Source organism: Podarcis raffonei, chromosome 1 (assembly GCF_027172205.1).
Source record: "Podarcis raffonei isolate rPodRaf1 chromosome 1, rPodRaf1.pri, whole genome shotgun sequence".
Classification (NCBI taxonomy): domain Eukaryota; kingdom Metazoa; phylum Chordata; class Lepidosauria; order Squamata; family Lacertidae; genus Podarcis; species Podarcis raffonei.
The window spans coordinates 109,051,324-109,070,731 of record NC_070602.1 but is presented as its reverse complement, the minus strand read 5'-3'; the positions used below and the strand labels follow the sequence as shown (position 1 = coordinate 109,070,731).

General features: G+C 41.9%; 2 protein-coding genes and 1 long non-coding RNA gene across 5 annotated transcripts in view; 1 reads left to right on the top strand and 2 right to left on the bottom strand.

Moving 5' to 3' along the window:
- Positions 1-4,802, bottom strand: part of LOC128423513 (uncharacterized) — a 23,562-nt gene extending 18,760 nt beyond the window's left edge. Inside the window, exons 1-2 of the long non-coding RNA XR_008332780.1 lie at positions 4,696-4,802; positions 918-1,380 (exon numbers count right to left, since the gene is read on the bottom strand). This is a non-coding gene — a long non-coding RNA (uncharacterized LOC128423513). The remainder of the gene's footprint in view (positions 1-917; positions 1,381-4,695) is intronic.
- Positions 4,784-19,408, top strand: GALNT3 (polypeptide N-acetylgalactosaminyltransferase 3). Of its 3 annotated transcripts, none has more exons than XM_053408716.1 (10): positions 4,784-5,316; positions 6,374-6,546; positions 8,183-8,332; positions 9,296-9,530; positions 10,560-10,677; positions 11,434-11,634; positions 12,793-12,924; positions 13,026-13,127; positions 15,902-16,054; positions 16,939-19,408. In XM_053408716.1, the coding sequence occupies exons 1-10, from the start codon at positions 4,799-4,801 to the stop codon at positions 17,059-17,061; spliced, it is 1,905 nt and encodes a 634-aa protein (XP_053264691.1). In that variant the 5' UTR covers positions 4,784-4,798; the 3' UTR covers positions 17,062-19,408. The 3 variants fall into 3 exon arrangements, with proteins under 3 accessions (XP_053264691.1, XP_053264680.1, XP_053264700.1); XM_053408705.1 differs by having other exon boundaries at positions 8,162-8,332; XM_053408725.1 differs by lacking the exon at positions 16,939-19,408 and adding an exon at positions 14,163-14,253 and having other exon boundaries at positions 8,162-8,332; positions 15,902-16,001.
- Positions 14,976-19,408, bottom strand: part of CSRNP3 (cysteine and serine rich nuclear protein 3) — a 96,916-nt gene continuing 92,483 nt past the window's right edge. The window contains exon 8 of the transcript XR_008332768.1: positions 14,976-15,100. The gene's annotated coding sequence lies outside the window, so the exon portion shown is untranslated. The remainder of the gene's footprint in view (positions 15,101-19,408) is intronic.

Genomic DNA, 19,408 nt, shown 5'->3' with positions numbered 1-19,408 from the left:
CCTCCTCTATCGTGAGAAGAACACACCACCTCTCCCCCTCCCATTGCCAGGGAGGGGAAAGAGACAGACAGAAATATATTTACATGCCTTTATTCCTGTCTTTCCAGCAGTACAGAGAAATCGTGTCTGAACTCTCTCATCACCAACTGCAGAGAGAGAATAACTCCACCCATGTACTTCCAGTACAGGGTCATGTGACACTCTGAGCTAACATCCGGTGCTCAGTGCACTGAATAGACTGTCCCTTGTTCCCACGGTACAGTCCCAATACATCAGCTTCCTGTTTGGCTTTCCAGCCATCTGGAAAGCATACCAGTACAAGTAGATAAATAGGTACCGCTGCAGTGGGAAGGTAAACGAGCTATTAAGTTTCTAGCAATGCGCCCGGGGGACCTGTATTCTTGATCCGCTTCAATAATGATCATATGGAACACTCCATCTCTTCCTCCCATTCATCTATCACAGCCACACCGATATATCACCCTAAATTTGCCAGCGAACCTTTCTTTTTCGATTTACCCTCATTTTTCCACCAGGGCCTTAAAAACACATAGTAAGGGCCATGCAATTTCCCTTCCTTTTACTGCCTCCACGTTTCAACGAACGCAGCAGGAGCTCATCCCTGTATCAGTTTGCTGAATTAATTTTGCTCTGGAGTTTCCATTGCTCAAGCACACACACACCCCTCCTCTCTGCCCCTCGGAAATAAGCTTCACAGGAACCCCAAGAGCGCAGAAGAGGTGGAAACAACGGCAGCGTCCGGGCGGCAGAGCCTCCGGGCGTCAAAAAGCCATAGAGGGCAGCGGAGGAGGAGGATCATTCTGGGGCCTCCGTGCTTCTCGCGCCCGCCAGGGGCACGTGGGCCTGGGGCCTTCCGTTGGAGGAGCGGAAGGAGGGGCTGCGCGCGCGCGCCTTACCTGAGCTGCCCAGGTGAGCCACTCAGGTGAACGCCCTCCTCAGCCCGACGCTCACCTGGGCGCTCCCGAGCCTCACGAAGCGGCCAATCGCAGGCCAGGGTTTTTCGCTCGCCGCCCTGGCAACGGAGCGCCGCCGCCGCCGTGGAGAAGGAGGGAAGGAGGGCAGAGGAAGGCACGCTCGCTCCTTCCTTCCTTCCTTCCACGCCGACGCCGAAACCGCTTTCTTCGCGTTGCTGGCACAGGTAAGGGCGGGGCTTATTCTGCTGGGTGGCTGCCGGTGGAGGTCAATGAGAGCACCGGGAGTGGGGGGGGGGGTTCGCCCGCTGCCGTTGCTTCAGGGGCGAGCGTCGGTTGCTGGCTCGGAGAGCCGTTTGCAGAAATGGCCATGTAGGCTGGGAGGCTCCGGGTTGGAGCGGTTGCGCCCTTCGCCCCCCTCCCCACCTCCTGCCCCTCCTCTCCCGCCCTATCCCGAGGATGGGGAGGGGGGTGTTGCTGGTCTTGTTCTACTAGTCCTCTGGGGAGATTTTATAGGTACAGTATAGATCAGATAAAGCTATGTAGTGGAGAGAGAGAGAGAAGACACACACACGCACGCACACATTTTTACTCTGTGTGTGTGTGTGTGTGTGTGTGTGTGTATATATATATATATATATATGTGTGTGTGTGTGTGTGTGTGTGTAAGGAAAAGGTAAATGATCTCTGAACTGTATGGGTATATGTATGGGTATGTATGTGTATATGTATATGTAGGGACGCGGGTGGCGCTGTGGGTTAAACCACAGAGCCTAGGACTTGCCAGTCAGAAGGTCGGCAGTTCGAATCCCCGCGACGGGGTGAGCTCCCATTGCTCTGTCCCTGCTCCTGCCAACCTAGCAGTTTGAAAGCACGTCAAAGTGCAAGTAGATAAATAGGTACCGCTCTGGCAGGAAGGTAAACGGCGTTTCCGTGCGCTGCTTTGGTTCGCCAGAAGCGGCTTAGTCATGCTCGCCACATGACCCGGAAGCTGTACGCTGGCTCCCTCGGCCAATAAAGCGAGATGAGCGCCACAACCCCAGAGTCGGCCACGACTGGACCTAATGGTCAGGGGTCCCTTTACCTTTACCTTTTACCCTTATTCCAGCGCCGTTTCCCGCTGCTGTCCCAGATTGTTAGATATCCCATAGACCGTCCCCGGGACAGGTGAGGCTGCTGATCCCTTATTTTCAAATCTGAAAGTTGACAGCTATGGAGAGAGAACCCCTGGGCAATGATGCCCTGTGGGCACATATAACTGCGTGAATGGGTATGTTTCGAACTCATGCCTTGTCCTAAGCCGCTCCCCCACCCCTCCCAAATGCAGTATTTGAGGAGGCTGCCCCCTGCCCAAGTGGATGGCCATTGCCATTCAACTGGTGTGTGGGTGTTGCGTCATGTGATCAGTTATGCAGGGCACTGCTTGCCTGCCCCCACCCCCAATGTTTTATTCAAGTTGGCAGCCCAGTCCTTGGAAGGATCGCCAATGTGGGGTAATCCTGGGATACCCTTGCCAAGGGTGTTTTAAGGTGTGCCGAGATTAGGCATATGAAGTGCTTTGAAAAGTGTCTACATAAAATAGTAAGGCTCCAATTTTAAACCGCAGGGAGTAGGTTTGATTGAGCCCAGTGGGACTTGCTTCAGAGTAAGTATGCTTAGGGTTAGGTGGGCTCTGGTGTGTAAGGTTTATCATAGAACCCTAGGAAGTCAGGCCAATGGTCCGATTGTGTTGCATTGTCTGAACTGTTGCTATGCAGCTGGCAGGCAGAGCCTCTTGTTCTTGGACCTTTCTCTGCAAAGTTTTGGGATAAGAGATTTCAGGAGACTGCCCTCACCCCAATGCCAGTTGTTAGGAAATAGCTGTGGGAGAGGGCAGCTGAACTCATGTCCTGCTTGTAGGCTTCCCTTGGGCACCAGGCTGGCTACTGTGAAAAACAAGCTTCTGGGCTAGATCAGCTTTTTGTCTAATCCTGCAGGGTTCTTGGACTGAATTCAGCTATAACATTTGGGAGCAGCCATAGTACTTTGTGTTGCTTGCAGTGGTGCCCCCATCGGGATTAGGGTGGCCAGAGGTGGAGGAAGATGGGAGCATCTTCCTGTACAATTTTAATTGTTGTGTAATGTGTGTTGTTCAGTGTATTGAATGGGTGGGATTTTGGGTGTGTGTAACTTGCTGAAATTGTGCAGGAGAGACACAATATATTAAAGGTTCAAAAGCTTTTTCTTAAGCTCTGCCCAACCTCAGAACAGAATGGTGTGCATTGTAAAAAAGAGTGTGAATAGGCGGCTCTGATCTTCCTTATCCTTCCAGGAACTGCTGCTGCTGGTGATGTGGAAGGTCAACAGAAGATGTTGACATAAAGAAGGGAGGTGTGTGTAGTTGTAGTTGGCTTTCCCATGACACACAGGCTACACCACATTTTAGCTAGCTGATACATTTAGCTTTACAAGGAGGTGGTGATCTTTAGAACGTCAAATGAGTACTAACTGCCTAACCCATGGATTAGCAGTAGTATCACATATGTAAAGATGTATAATTAATTTGTCATTTTCTGTAGTTATAAGGGTGGGAATCCCAGGCTCAAGAAAATTTGATGTTGGTTCCCAACTACATGGATTATTTTTTTTGTCTGCCAGACTACGATGCAAGTGCCTAAAAATTATCCCTAAAACCAAAATTGAACGCACACCATTGATCCTAAGGAAGTAAATCCCATTGAATCCGATAGAACTTTCTGTATAGTAAGTATTTTAGGATTGGAGCTTTAGAGCTTTAATATTTCAGCTGAAGTGATTTTTAAAAAAAATATTCAAAATCTTACTGTTGAAATGCGGTGTTTTGGAGCTTAATTAGGAGTTTATGACTTGGAAGAGAGTGCTTCTTGAAGCTTAATTTTAAAGTTCTGTGCACAAGCCCATTTTTTCCCTGATGACTTTTGCTTGAAAGGAAAATGGCACGTGGCATTTCTGCATTTAGGTTAGCATCAAGATGCATGTTTATGACTGATGAGACCTTCGCTCAGCCAGTGGTATACCATCAATGTCAATTCACTTCATCTGACTGAAGTTAGTTGCCTTAGTGTACCATCAGTATCTGTGATTAGAATATATACAGTGCGGAATAATACATTTTGTATTATTTGTCAAGTATATGGGTCTTAGTACGTTTCGGAGCACAATTCAAAGTGTTGGTGCTGACCTTTAAAGCCCTAAACAGCCTCGTCCCTGTATACCTGAAGGAGCATCTCCACCTCCCTCGTTCAGCCCAGACACTGAGATCCAGTACCGAGGGCCTTCTGGAGGTTCCCACGCTATGAGAAGTGAAACTACAGGGAACCAGGCAGAGAGCCTTCTTGGTAGTGGTGCCTTCCCAATGGAATACCCTCCCATCAGATGTTAAGGAGATGAGTAATTATATAACATTTAGGAAACATCTGAAGGCAGCCTAGGGAAGCTTTTAAAGGTTTAATGTTTTACTATGTTTTTATATATGCTGGAAGCTGCCCAAAGTGGCTGGGGCAGTACAGCCAGGTGGGCGGGGTATAAATTATGATTATTATTATTATTTGTAGCCCTTGGTCAAAATTCAAATACAAGTTGTGGCAAGTTTAGAAACGAGAAGACAGCTTGAGTACTGTACTGAAAAGAATGCTATCCTGCTTTGCACAGGTTTTACTCTGTGCCTAATTAAGCGGACACATCTGTCCTTATGAAGCATTAAAGTGTCCATTTATACAATAGCATTTATTAACACTTAAAAAACTTTTTTGCAGATATGACCGTTTTATGAAGCATCTAACTACCTCTATGAATAAAGAATAGCATCATTGGAAACACTTGCATACGTGGACAAGTGGAGGGTGGGCATGATGGCTTTCGTAAGGCTGCTAAGACGATTCACAATGAAACATTTGTCCCCGTGGAAACTTTGGAAGTTTACCTTCATTATTTTTATCTTCTTGATATTTTTGTTTCTGCTACAAAGAGAAGTTGGCATTCAGGATTTTAATGAGGAGCCTGGGAGCCCATCAAAAGATGGAAAGATTAATAATGTACTGGGTCTAGTATTAAAAGCTGTGAACAATATTAAAGTTGCAAAGCCAAAAATGCAGATTAAAGCGCCTATTAGGCAAACTCAAAAGGCAGGACAGAAGCGCTGTTTACCTGGCTCCTATACAGCTGCAGAGCTGACACCTCACCTGGATCGACCCCCTCAGGACTCTAATGCTCCAGGGGCTTCTGGTAAACCATTCAAAACGGTCAATTTAAGTCCAGCTGAGAAGGAGGAAAAAGAACGAGGAGATGAAAAACATTGTTTCAACGCTTTCGCAAGCGACAGGATTTCTTTACACCGGGATCTTGGACCAGACACACGACCTCCTGAGTATGTTGAAGTATATTTGGATTTCTGGTCTTTAATTACATATGCAAAATATTGAAAAGGGGTTTTGATTCCCCATGTTCTGCATTGATATGTGCTTTGTCGCCACTATCATTAGCATAATTTCCAGCTACTTAATTTTGCATCTGTAAGTATGAAGCTGTGTAAGTATGAGTACAGTAATCTTCTAATTATCTCTGATGGAAGCAAATAATGCATCTAATAAATTCAATAGATTGTGATGTAAATTTGTTTGGGCTTGGTGCCCTTTCACACATGTCCTTTAAGAAAGGGGTTGGAAATTAAAACTCACCAGTGGACCACATACTTACTCTGTACAAATTTGATGAGGTCAGGGGACCCCCCCCCCACAACCTGTCATCACAGTGATTTCAGATGACATGACACTTTGAGATCTCAATAGCCAACGGTTTGTCAGGATTTCAAAGCACAGCACACTGCGTTTTGAAGCCCGGACAATCGGTTGATTGTGGCAACTTCAAAATACTGCACAAGGCTATTTGCTACAAGTTGCTGAAGTGCTGCCAATCATCTGATCACTGTCACTTCAGAAGCCCCCTTTGTCCTAGCCCAGCTGCCTTTTTGCCTTCCCACAACAGATGCAATATATGTTGTGAGGTGATTGGCAGATGGGTGTGGCTTAGTCAGAATGGCCTGCTTGGCCAAATGGGCAGGTATAGCGATCCTAGTTAGGGTCTGAAGGTTCCCCACCCCTGTTTTAAGATGTATTGATGAAAGGATGTCCTTTTCTTTCATCACAAGTGTCTAATCCTTGATAAATTGTAAATCCTGGACATTTTATGGTGGCAATTATTCTAAATTGCCATATGCCCCTTGTGATGTATTACAAAAATATGTTACTGTATTGTTAGGATACTCTGGAAACAATTGCCCCACACAGATCTTGTGCGTGGCTTTTTTATATTGGTACTGATGTGAGAAAGAAGTTCCACCATACTTGCCAAGCTTTATCTGTGCCACATCATAGTATCAGACTTATAATCCATTTTTCATTCTAAAAACTGTTTTTGTCATCTAGATGTATTGAGCAAAAGTTTAAACGCTGTCCTCCGCTACCTACCACAAGTGTTATCATAGTTTTCCACAATGAAGCATGGTCTACTCTTTTAAGAACAGTTCACAGTGTGATGTATACTTCCCCTGCAATATTACTGAAGGAAATAATTTTGGTGGATGATGCCAGTGTAGATGGTAAGAACGTATAATGTTTGTGTGTGGTTTTTCACATTTAAGTTTTTCATGTTATTTTGTGTTCCTGAAAATACACACTTTTTAAATAACAAAAAATATTTATATTTCTAAAGTATAAAGATCTCTCAAATTGAAATGATTTGTGCTTTCTCTTTGTCTCAGTTCATGATCCTTAATGCTTAATTACATTAGGCATGATGTCTGAATTGACTATGGTTTATGAATAGCCACCAAACTAGAATTTGAAAACATGGCTTGACATAAGTTTGCAAACCATGGTTTGTGCTAGCTGGCTTGATGTGGTATCTGATTTTATAAGAGCAATAGCTGTAATTATGCTTTTGTCTCAAGAGGCTGCTGCACTATGGAGACAGGAGTGAATTTACCGACTTGTGAAGCTGGTGATGAGTGGGTGGAAAATAAAGCAGATGAGAAACTCTAAATCATACTTTGTTGTCTGTACATTTGGAAGTTTAAACCATGGTTTGGCAGAATATCCAACCTGAGCTTTTATCTTAATTAGTAGCTGTTGTTTTGGTGCACCAGCAGCCCCTTCTCTCGCCACTCCTCCCCTTCCGTTATCTGCCAAAGAAAGAAAGCCTGTAGTTCTGCTTCACAGCAAGTGAAGAAAGACTGGCTCAGACACTACTTTCTGCATGTGGTGGAAGTGAGAGAATGCCTTTCTCCCACGTCTGCCTGATGCATTTGCCCCACTTCCTTTGCCACAGTTACTTTTGCAGGGCATAATATTTCAATGAAACGTATGCACACATGACCTAGACAAATTATTGTTGCCTGTAAGCATTGGATTGTACATGCATATATGACCCACTGGAATGTTAGTCTCCTTTGTGAATGGCAGAAGGAGGGCTCCTGCTCTCTACAATCTGTGCAGGGTGGCAATGAGAGAACGCATTCTCTGAACTAGCCAATTGACTTGCTATCTTGCAGCAGTCTTAAAGGGTGAGTTTCTAGGTCAGGACCAGGCAAATTTCCCCTCTCCCCCCCCTTCAAAATTATGAAACACACCTTTAAAAAGGCTAATTTAGTTATGAAAAGAATTCAGTAATGCCCAACCTACTTCATAAATGTGGTAAGGGTAACTAATGTTATTTGACTCCCCTGCCAAACGAGTAAAACTTGTTCTCTTTCTGTCAGTAGAATACTTTTCAGTAGAATGTCTTTTCAAAAAAAGTTATCATAGAAGTGGAGTTGGAAGGAACCCTGCAAATCATCTAGTCCACCCCCCTGCAATGCAGAATATGCAGCTGTCCTGTCTGGGGATGAAACCTGCAACCTTGGCATTAATCAGCACCACACTCTAACCAACTGAGCTGTCAAGAAGATATGATAACTTGGCAAATTCATCTTTGTACAGAACTAAACTTTTTACTGCTTTGTACTAGAAATTGCATTTCCCCCAAATTCTGGTTCCTTGTGTATTTGGGGTCATATCTCCCTTCCCCCATTCTTCAGTAAAAGCAGATGCTCTTGTCCCTTCAAGCTGAAACTACAGTACAGGCATTTCAGAATAAATGTATTTTGACTTTCCTCTTACTGAGTGGCTAGTTATGAAAAATGAACTTAACGTTTGCCTTTTATTAAATTGGCAAAGACTGTCTTGTTGTTTTTTTAGAATACTTGCAGGATAAATTGGATGATTATGTGAAACAATTCCAGATAGTTAAAGTTGTACGACAAAAGGAAAGAAAGGGGCTCATCACTGCTCGATTATTAGGTGCTTCAATAGCAACTGGAGAAACCCTCACTTTTTTGGATGCACACTGTAAGTAATAGTGTTGGACTGTAATAGTGGACTGTAATATTAAAGAATTTCCTTTTCATATTGATTTTTTCCTTGTCCTGTTTTAACTGTTTTTCTAACAAATAACACTATAGAAGCATTGCTGTTGAAAATGCACAGCTTTTAAAAACATGGAACTGATTGCAGAAAAACTATTTATTTAAGCTAAGGACAGCATTTACACAAATGCACATGAATCTTGGGAGAAAGCCAAAGCTAGTCAATTTTTAAAATATCTAATTTGTGTTTCGGACTGAGGTTTGGGATGGGAAAAATCAAAGTTCATTTTCATTTCGTGCTAGCCATATTTTTCATTTGATGGTGTATGTGATATTTCATAGCAGGTATCTGTAAGCTAACAATATTTCCAGCACACATGTGGATTTTTTAAAATAACAGCAATCCTATGTAGGTCTACTCAAGTGGGACATGGGTGGCACTGTGGTCTAAACCACCAAGCCTCTTGGGCTTGCTGATTGCAAGGTCAGCAGTTTGAAACTGCTCGATGTTGCTCTGTCCCTGCTTCTGCCAACCTAGCAGTTTGAAAGCATTCCAGTGAAAGTAGATAAATAGGTACTGTTGCGGCAGGAAAGTAAACAGCATTTCCATGCACTCTGGCTTTAGTCACGGTGTCCTGTTGTGCCAGAAGAGGTTTAGTAATGCTGGCCACATGACCCAGAAAGCTGTCTGCAAACAAACTCATGCTCCCTTGGCCTGAAAGTGGAGATGAGCGCCTCGCCCCTTAGTCAAATTCAACTGGACTTAACCATCCAGGGGTCCTTTACCTTTACCTTACTGAGAAGTAAATTCAGTGGGACTTACTTCCAAATAAATGTGCATAGGATTACAGCCTAAGTGAAATTAAAATGTTCCTGTAACTGCTTTTATGAAAGTGGATAAATCCAACATTATATTCATTATTTTACCTCCTGTTTCCTCTCTCAGGTGAATGTTTCTATGGCTGGCTAGAGCCATTGTTGGCCAGAATAGCTGAAAACAATACTCGTGTTGTAAGCCCTGATATTTCATCTATAGATCTAAATACATTTGAATTTATGAAACCTTCCCCTTATGGTCAAAACCATAATAGAGGGAATTTTGACTGGAGTTTGTCATTTGGATGGGAATCTCTTCCTGAACATGAAGGCAAGAGAAGGAAAGATGAAACGTACCCTATTAAGTAAGCAATGAAACTTAATTTTTTTTCCCATTTACAAAATCTTTACTTGAAAATATTGTTCCAAAGAATAATTCACATGCAACTTTTTTCATTTTGGTTAAAAGAGAAAAAGAATTGCAGAAGGATCAATGGGGCTCTGTCTTCTACATCTTGTATTCTTTTCACATGGTACTTCAGGTTTTAAACATTTTTTTCAAAGAACTCTTGAAATTTTAAGCTTTAGTAGGACCTGAACCACCTCAAATAAGCTCTATCAGTAGAAGAGTTGTATGTATAGAAAAAGCCATCAGTTGAGTTTTAAATACTGAGAGTGCTATGGATGCTAATGTTGCTTTTTTGGCTGTAACAAAAGCCCGAGTGATGGCATCCTTGGCTTTGAAGGTAGGATGATGGGAACATCTGAACTGGTTGAGCAATGCAGCTGTTAGAGGCAGAAAGAGACTGTAAGAGAAAAGTTGGCATTCCTAATTAAAGCTGCTTGTTGCTTCGGGTTTAGAATTTCTGCACCATTACAGAATGCAGTTTACATATAGCTCCTTGATTTCATTGAAATACACCTTAGAAATGGAGGTGGGGCATATAATGACTGATTATAACTAGGGCACATTTCCTTTCCCCCCTATCAGTTGAGTTGAGCAATCCCTCCCCTTGCCCCAAATCACACTGTTTCATTGTAGTAATACAAGTACTGCACAAGTCATATTTCAGAAGCAATTTCTTCCCAGGACAGTTGTTGACTATTTTATTGTTCTGGCTTTGAAATGGATGCTGATGTGCATATAACTCATGGTAGTAGCTTCTCTACAAAGCCCAAATAGTAGCCAAACATTTTCACTAATGCGTTTCCTTCTGCTGTTGGCTGTTTGCTTTTGCTGATGGTTCATAAAGTGTTGATTGCCCATTTATCAGGCTTTCCTGAAGAGGGATGGGCTTTGGGATCTTAAAAAGAAAAATAACAGGCTTTCCCCAGATTGGGAAATTGTTAGCTTCATGAAAGATTATTCCCCCACCCCCTTTTCTTTTTTGCAGAACACCCACTTTTGCAGGAGGCCTCTTTTCAATATCAAAGGACTACTTTTACAAAGTTGGAAGCTATGATGAAGAAATGGAAATATGGGGAGGAGAAAATATAGAAATGTCTTTCCGAGTAAGTTTAGAGACACAATATTCACATGAAGGTGCAATGACAAAACCTCGGTTGCATTTCAGTTGCTCCCTATAGAAGCAGGAGACCAGATGAGGTTGATCTTAGGCTAATGATAACCTGGAGGGAGAAACTACTATTGTTTAGGGATGGAAGGATCTGTCTATTTCAGTCCTCGTTTTTCCAGCCTTAAATTTGTTTCTCAACATTTTGGAACAATTTGTGATTTATTTATTTTTTAATATCCTCATGAAAACGGACTGTAACTGGGCGGGGCATGTCTATACACACACTGCCTATTCCCACAGGGGCCAGGAACAGAACCCCCATGTGAAATGGTGTCTGCCTGTACTTATTTATTTCCTGGCGCCACGCATATGCACAGTCATGCGCAAGTTGATTGCGTGTAAGTGGGGGGACGGACGCCTGTAAATGTGAATTTTGAATAATGCCTGTGTTTCAGTTTGCATATTGTTTTGGAAAATGGAAAATAGGTTGATTCATATTTAAATGTGGGCTGAATTGGATCTCTCCCCATCCCCATCCCCATCCTTAGTAGAGTGGTGTCAGGTGCTTGGCTGGTGCATCAGTACTGCAAAAATATCTTACTTAATATGAAAATGTTTTCTTTCCCTGTTGCATGTAGGTAGAAAGGGTTTGATTTCAGAAAGCATTTTTATACAAATGCTTCTAGAGCAATATTACCTGCTATCTGGTGATTCTGTTAAAGGCTGATATGTGAAACTGTTATTTTTTCAGGTGTGGCAATGTGGGGGTCAGCTGGAAATCATACCTTGCTCAGTTGTGGGCCATGTATTTCGCAGCAAGAGCCCCCATACCTTTCCAAAAGGGACTCAAGTGATCACCCGTAATCAAGTTCGTCTTGCAGAAGTCTGGATGGATGAATATAAGTATATATTTTACCGGAGAAACACAGAAGCAACAAAAATAGTTAAACAAGTAGGTGACGATGGTGGTGGTATTAGAAATCAGTTGCTGCACTGAAGTTCTTGGTGAGCAAAAATTATTTATTGTGAAAATATATAAACGTAGTAGGCACTCTTTATTCAATTTGCTCTGCTTGGCAATATATTGAATAGATTCAGTAGTGCCCATTACCTCTTCATTTAATCTTTTATACAATACCTCCCCGAAGCTCTTTGAACTAGAGTAGTGCCGTTAATTGCATTCACCAACTTCTAGGAGGAATGAGGGGGATCTTTCTCAATAATTCTCTATAACATTCAGTTGATTAATATATGTGAAGTCTAAAAGAATGACTAAAAAGAATCTTGATTTTACTAAAGCAGTATTAGCCAACTAAGATAAATATTAGAAGGCTAGTACCAGGCAGTATCTGTAAGATTCAGTGGTGGCAAACAGCTTGGATGACTTTAAAAAACAAATGCACAGAGTATAAGGCTGTATTCTACCTCTACTGTCAATGGCAGTATACATCTGAATGCCAGAGTCACAAATGGGGAGAGTGCTATTGCACTCAGATTTTGCTTATGTGCTTCACATAGGCATCTAATTGGCTGCTGAACCTAGACAGGACTTTGACTTGGTTCAGTAGGCTTTTCTTATGTCATGTTAAATGTAAATACGGAATTAACAACATTTGATAACCTCAAAGACCCCAAGTTGGCCAGTTGTTTAGGGAGAAAATTAAAGTTAGTGATTTAAAAAATGGATGGCAAAGGATAATGTAGATTTGCATCTCAAGTGTGCTTGTGTGTGTTCCTGGTTCTATAAGTTTATGTCAATTATTTACTTATTGACATAAGAGAGAGAGAGAAGGAATTATTGGGTGATTATTCAGGTTGTTGCCACCATTATTGGGTAAGTGGTGTTTCTTGCTCCAATTCTGATTCTTTGGGGATACATGGAAAAGTATAATTTGATCAGAACATATAATGATTATAGGGAATGTGTTGAGGGCTGCAAGAAGTTGAGTGGCTTCTAAATGGACCTCCAACCTCTATTTTCATTATTTAAAGATTATTTAAAGCTTGTTTAACTGAATTAATTTACAAATTCCCTCTGTGTTTACTTTCAGTAAAAAGTATTATTTGTGATTTGTTTTTGTTATAACACTGTTTAGTATTGTTTCAACAGAAAACGTTTGGTGACCTCTCAAAAAGATATGAGTTAAGGCAACAATTACAATGTAAAAACTTTACGTGGTACCTTAGCAATGTTTATCCTGAGGCATATGTACCAGACTTGAATCCTCCATTATATGGATTTGTGAGTATGCTTTTCTTTTTACAAGAAGAAATAAAGCAAACGTGTAGAGGATTTAACTATGCTATTCTGTACTTACATTTCCATTTTTTTACATTCCTTAGTTAAAAAATGTTGGGAGAAGAACATGCCTAGATGCTGGAGAAAATAATAATGGTGGCAAGCCATTGATTATGTATACATGTCACGGGCTTGGAGGAAACCAGGTAAAATGTTGCATTCAGTTTTTATGTAACTGTGCAGATAAGCACAGCAATGTGTTTTCAGAGCATGTTTTAAATTTATCAGGTCTCATGCCTAGAATATCTACATGAAACCACTAGGTGGGGTTATCTGGAGGTTTGGAGTAAGTTGTCAGCAGTATGCTGGTGACACTTAGCTCTAGTTCTCCTTTACATCTGCAGGTGAGGCAGTGGAAGTAATGGACTGGATGAGAGCCAACAAACTGAAACTCAATCCAGATAAGAGTGAGGCCCTGTTAGTGAGTGGTTCCCTAGACCGGATGGGTAGGAGATTGCTCTTGATGGGGTTACACTTCCTCTGAAGGAGCAGGTTTGTAGCTTGGGGGTACTCCTGGATCCTTTGCTGTTGCTCGAGGCTCAGGTGGCCTCAGTGGCCTGGAATGCCTTCCATCAGCTTTGGCTGGTGGCCCAGCTACGCCCCTACCTGGACAGGGATAGCCTAACCACTGTTGTCCATGCTCTGGTAACCTCAAGGTTAGATTACTGCATTGCGTTATAAAGAGCAAGGAGCTCTCCAAGGGCAGCACCAAATTTGGAGCCTTCCCTATGGTTAGAAGTTACTGTGTAATCACTGTTTTATTTGGGAAGCCTGATGTTCTTTATGTTCCTGTTTGAGTGTGTATCTTGTAAGCATGTCTCTCATTTAAGGTATTCAGTATAAAAAGAGGGCATTGTGTTAGGGAGAGTAGCCTACCATTGGCATAGATGCAGTGGAACCCAAAGTGAAGACCAACTCTCAATTTGAGTCTCCTTCCTCTGCAGAGTCCACATCTTTTATAACCTCACACTAATAACTTGGATGACTTCCATAATGCTATATACTGCCTTGGTTACACTAGTTCCCTGACTGTCTCTGCCATGCACTCTTCACCTCTCTTTCAGCTTTTTGTCTGCTTCTGATCTCTTCTGCGGGAACACTCTTCATTTCTGCATTGTAAACTTAATAATCTTTACTCTTTCCCTCCCTCTTTCTTCTGCTGCTTTTTCCTTTGTCTTTAGAACTTTTGCTGTCAAGGAGGAAACCAGTGGGTGACTAAGCAACCAGGCCTGTGTCATCTGTCCTGTCATACTTACAGCCTCATGCTGGGAGGTTAGAGTGGTCTTCCCTATGCTAAAACCACCTACCATTTTGAGCCTATGTACATTCCTAGATGGCTGAACTTCTAACAAACACTTCTCGGTGCACAACTTGTGGAGCAGAGATGGTTCAGAACATATTGCATCCCTTAAATGTAGCATCTCTGGAAATGTAACTAGGCGTTGCAAATCATAGTTCATTTCATTCAATAAAAAAACCCACTCCATTTTTATGTAAATTACCCTATCGTAAAAAAATACTGTAGTGGCAAATAGGAAAGCTACATATTCAACACTGAAACTATCAATTGTCCATCAAAAGATATGGACAATAATTCCATTGTTTGATTCCTTAGTGGTTACCTAGTAACTTGCTGATCTCAATGGTCTCTTCTATTAAATAGTATTTGTTTTTGAATTTCATACTATTAGTTTGATACAGGAAGAGAAGAACAATCTGGTAACTTATATTCATTTAGTAGCATATATATTTATCCCTTAGGGGACGCGGGTGGCACTGTGGGTAAAACCTCAGCGCCTAGGACTTGCCGATCGCATGGTTGGCGGTTCGAATCCCCGCGGCGGGGTGCGCTCCCGTCGTTCGGTCCCAGCGCTTGCCAACCTAGCAGTTTGAAAGCACCCCCGGGTGCAAGTAGATAAATAGGGACCGCTTACCAGCGGGAAGGTAAGCGGCGTTCCGTGTGCTGCACTGGCTCACCAGATGCAGCTTGTCACACTGGCCACGTGACCCGGAAGTGTCTGCGGACAGCGCTGGCTCCCGGCCTATAGAGTGAGATGAGCACACAACCCTAGAGTCTGTCAAGACTGGCCCGTACGGGCAGGGGTACCTTTACCTTTACCTTTTATATTTATCCCACCAATCCTCCCAAAGGAGGTCCAGGGCATATTGCAAGTGTCATTATTGCCTGGTCTACATCAGTGTTGGCAAGGGTGCCATGCCAGTGGAAGACATTTCACTTATACAGTTAAGGCAGTGCTGGCACACTATGGCTGGACAGCTGCTTCTATCCCTTGCAATTGATAGATGCCTTGGATATGATCTTGCCAAAGTTAAGCACTGAAATCAGTGTGGCTTTAAAAGTGCTTAACTTTGAGTGGATAGCACCTTTCAATTGCAAGAGTTCTAGGATCCTTAGACATTGCACAGACTTTTCATACTAATTCTGGGTTAGATCCAGAATGTCTCTCTCATGAATGGAAAGGCTACTCTGTTCATAGAAGGGACCAGAGTCAAGCAGAAGCTGCTCCTTTAGAATAAGGGAGGGGAAGGCAGTTTTCACCAATTCTCCCTGCAGGCCCCAGTGCAACTTCCTACATTGTTCCAGAGAGCCTCCTACCTTCCCAAGCAGCTCTGGGATCTGCTCTGTACAAATTGATTTCATTGGGAATCTGCCACATAGCTATCTCTCCTGCCTTGTCTCTGAGTGGGAGACAGAAGGGAAACTAAAATCTTTCCTTTTTCACCCTACTGTTTTTAGTGACCTGCCCTTGTCATGGTTTAGGCATTGTGTATAAAGCACTCCACCTGCAAAGCATCAAGTTGTTCTGTAAGCATTAATCTGGAGTTCAAAGGGACGCCATGAATTTGTATGGTTGAGTTTTGGGTGATACTTCCCTGACTGAATTGTTTCTTTATATAGTACTTTGAATATTCTGCACATCATGAAATTAGGCACAACATCCAGAAAGAGCTGTGCCTGCATGCTTTATCAGGAGAAGCACAACTTCATGACTGTGGCTACAAAGGGAAGAACAGCAGAACCCCTCCAGAAGAGAAATGGGAGATCCGAGAGGTATTCTCTAATCAATTCAGCCAAGCAAAAAGAGAACATATAGCTTTTATAGTTTGGAGCTGCTAGATAATTAAATGTGGAGGAGGAGTTTTACATTTACATGTACTGCTCCCATACGATAGGGCAGCTACAGGAGCAAGTTCTTCTTAGAGATATTTATTGTTGCATATAAGCTCCTCTGTGCAAGTCCCTGTCCCCCAGTGTGAAACTTGGCACATACTTAGAATGACTCTTCAGAACATGTGTGAGGTTTTCCAGCTCCTTCCTGGTAGCTGAAAAGCTGTTGAGATGTGCAGAAAAAGCTGTAGTTCTGAGCCCTATGTAAAAACTTTCTAGATCTCATTTTCCCTTCTACCGGTACCTCTCAAGAACAGCTCTTTACAGCCATGTTTTTAGATACCATTGTAGAACAGTGAACCCATTATGATAAAGGGAAGCATTAAAAAAAAAATCCAATATTGCTACCTTCAACCCTCTGTAAGCCTCTAGAATATAGCAGGCTCTAAATTCAAAGATGTAAATATAGCTGCAGCTTTCAGCACTGGGGAATTTGTTGCAGAATCATCAGTCTTTGTCAGCATTGATAGAATTTTGTCTCTCCAAGTATGCATGATGTCTACAAAATCTTGGCTGGGTTAATGGGCAGAAGTAGAGAGACGGTGTGATATAGTACAATCACCTGTCGTACTTGGATTGGGCAGAGCCAGTTTCAAATCCCCACTCAGCCCCAAAGTTTATTGAGTGACTCCGCATAAGCCACTGTATGGCCAATCTACTTCACAGCATTGTTGTAAGGTTAAAGTGGGTAGTCCTGGCATGCCCCCCTAATCTCCTTGGAGAAAAAGTAATATAAAAATGTGTCTTCTCTCTCTCCACTTTTCTAGGACCAGTCGTTGTACAATGCAGCCTTAAAGATGTGCCTGACAGGAAATAAAGAGCATCCAAGCTTGGTGACGTGTAACCCCTCAGACGTCTTCCAAAAATGGATTTTTAGCCGAAACAATTAACTACTGGTAATTAGGAGATGTTTTAAACGGGAACTGTATCTCCTTCAAAATTATCCAGCTTTAACTTAAATTATGCAGAGTCATCTTAACTGTAAAAAATAAAAATAAAAAAGCATTTTTACTTCAAAATTAAAATGCACAATTTAGCTGGCAAGAAATCCAAGGAATACTTAGGTTTCTTGATTCTTAAAAAAATGTTTACAAATATTGGAAATTATATTTCCAGTATATATATTTTTGTAAAACCTCTGTCTTTAAGACACAATTCTCAGTGGTTTGGGGATAGTTTGTAAAAGTTTTACATACATGCATTCACAAACACATTCTGGTCAATAACTGAAGAAACTTGTTGATAGAGGTTACGGGAGATGATTTTTTTTCTATATTTTCTGAAAAATAGAGTGCCTTATAGGTGTTCTTTATAATTTAAACTGTGACAGCTTTCCTTAAATGACCACCCCTGGTTTACACATTGATCTAGTTGGCTCAGTGTTTATAGCAAGAAATATCTATGAAGTTTATCAATTCTTCTGAAACTATGAAGTTCTATTACCACTCCAATGAATAATACTTTCTTGGTGTTAGCCCCTTGCAAACTGGTTGGGTCTCTGTAGGCTGCTGTTTTTGGTGTTCTGTTGTTCATTATGCTTATCAGTGATGAGCTTTGTATGTTTAGAGATTTCTGAAACTGATTACAAAATTGTTCTCTTTTGGTTGAAAAGGTGTTTATTGTTTCTCCTGATATATCGCATTACTTGCTTCTTAGACAATTCTGGCGTGTCTCATTTTTTTCCTATTATGTGTGGGTTCCACGTTTCCATATCTCTAATTCCTATTTTCCTCTTTCATGTGTTCATAATTTAAAACATGACCCTTTTAATTCAAAGCTATTGCAAAACATTTTAAGTAACTGGTGTCTTTCATCAGAAATTTGTAATTTTTTAACTGAACCTGCTGGGTTTAGAGTTAGGATTATTTGCTTTCTACATGCAAGGAATTTTAACAAAATATCTTACTGGTTGCACATTCTGTGATTAAACACCTTAATTAAGAGTCAGTATTCAGCACTTTTTGCTGCTTAGTGTGATGGGTCAACAATGCTGAGAAAAATAGAGGGGTTTTCAAGTACAATGCTACATCAGCTCATGGATTTTCACTCGTGCAACTAGATTCTTCCTCCACAAATCTGCTCCAGAGGGTTGGGGAGAGCCCCTGGAACAGATTTAGAGGGCATGCTGGGGAGGAGAACGTTACACTGTGCTAGAATCAGATAACTGGCATTACATTCGATCCACCCTTAGCAATTAAACCAAGAAGTTGCAAATAAAAGCTCACTCTTTGTGAATAATTCCTCTAGTGTTTAAAAGAGAGGGGACGGATGCCACCATGGAGGAGCTTTTCCCCCTGAGCATTGCAGACATATATTTGCTATTCATCCATAGATTCCTGTGCTGTGTTTCATGTGCACACACAGACCTTACAAAGTTGGCCCCAGCTCTTCTCCATGGAGGAGTTAGAGGGTTGCCACCAGAAATGAAAATTGCTCATCACCACCCCAGGCATATGTGGAAGCACTTTCTGTGCTCTTGAGGGCCTTTCCGGATCCAGCCAAAGCTGGTCTTCAGATCTTTTGGGTTACAACTCCTGTCAGCCCCAGCCAGCATGGCCAATGTTCAGGGGTGATGGGGGGCTGTAGTTCAAAACATTTGGAGGACATTAGATTGGGGGCGGTTGTTACAGCACTTGCCATCTCAAGAAGCTGATAAAGCAGTTTTCTTTATTTTGGTATCTCTGGTTTTAAACAAAGACGTGGATGTTGCAACTACTTGAGGCCTTGCATATACACTATTGAAAGCTTATTGTTGAGATGCTGCTTGCATAAGCAGAATTTTGCAATGTGGCAGATGGTTGAAGCAAAACTATTGTTCTTCCTTAAAAGTATGTTTTCTGTTTATACAGTGGTTTTCCTCTACTTTGTTGATTTGGTGTTTATGTCACAAAGTTAACTACTACTTTTTCTTCCTCCGTGCTTGCATTGCCCCAAACGTTCAACCAAAACTATAAACTGAGGTTATAATTATGACTTCATAGCACTTCGTTATATTTTTATCTTTTCCGCAGCATGCAGTTCTGCTGTGTCTCCACCCCACCACTGCAATGGTCTTCCATCTGATTTAAACGTGATACATTTAACTACAGTTGTTCTAGGCTGAGTTCTTAATTCTTCCTTGTACTCCTAAGCATTTATTTGAGGTATACATGATATGCTGTACAGAACGCCTCTTTAATTTTGTTTCATAAATGTAATAAAATAAAAATATTTTGATGCAAAAGCTACCCTTTGGAA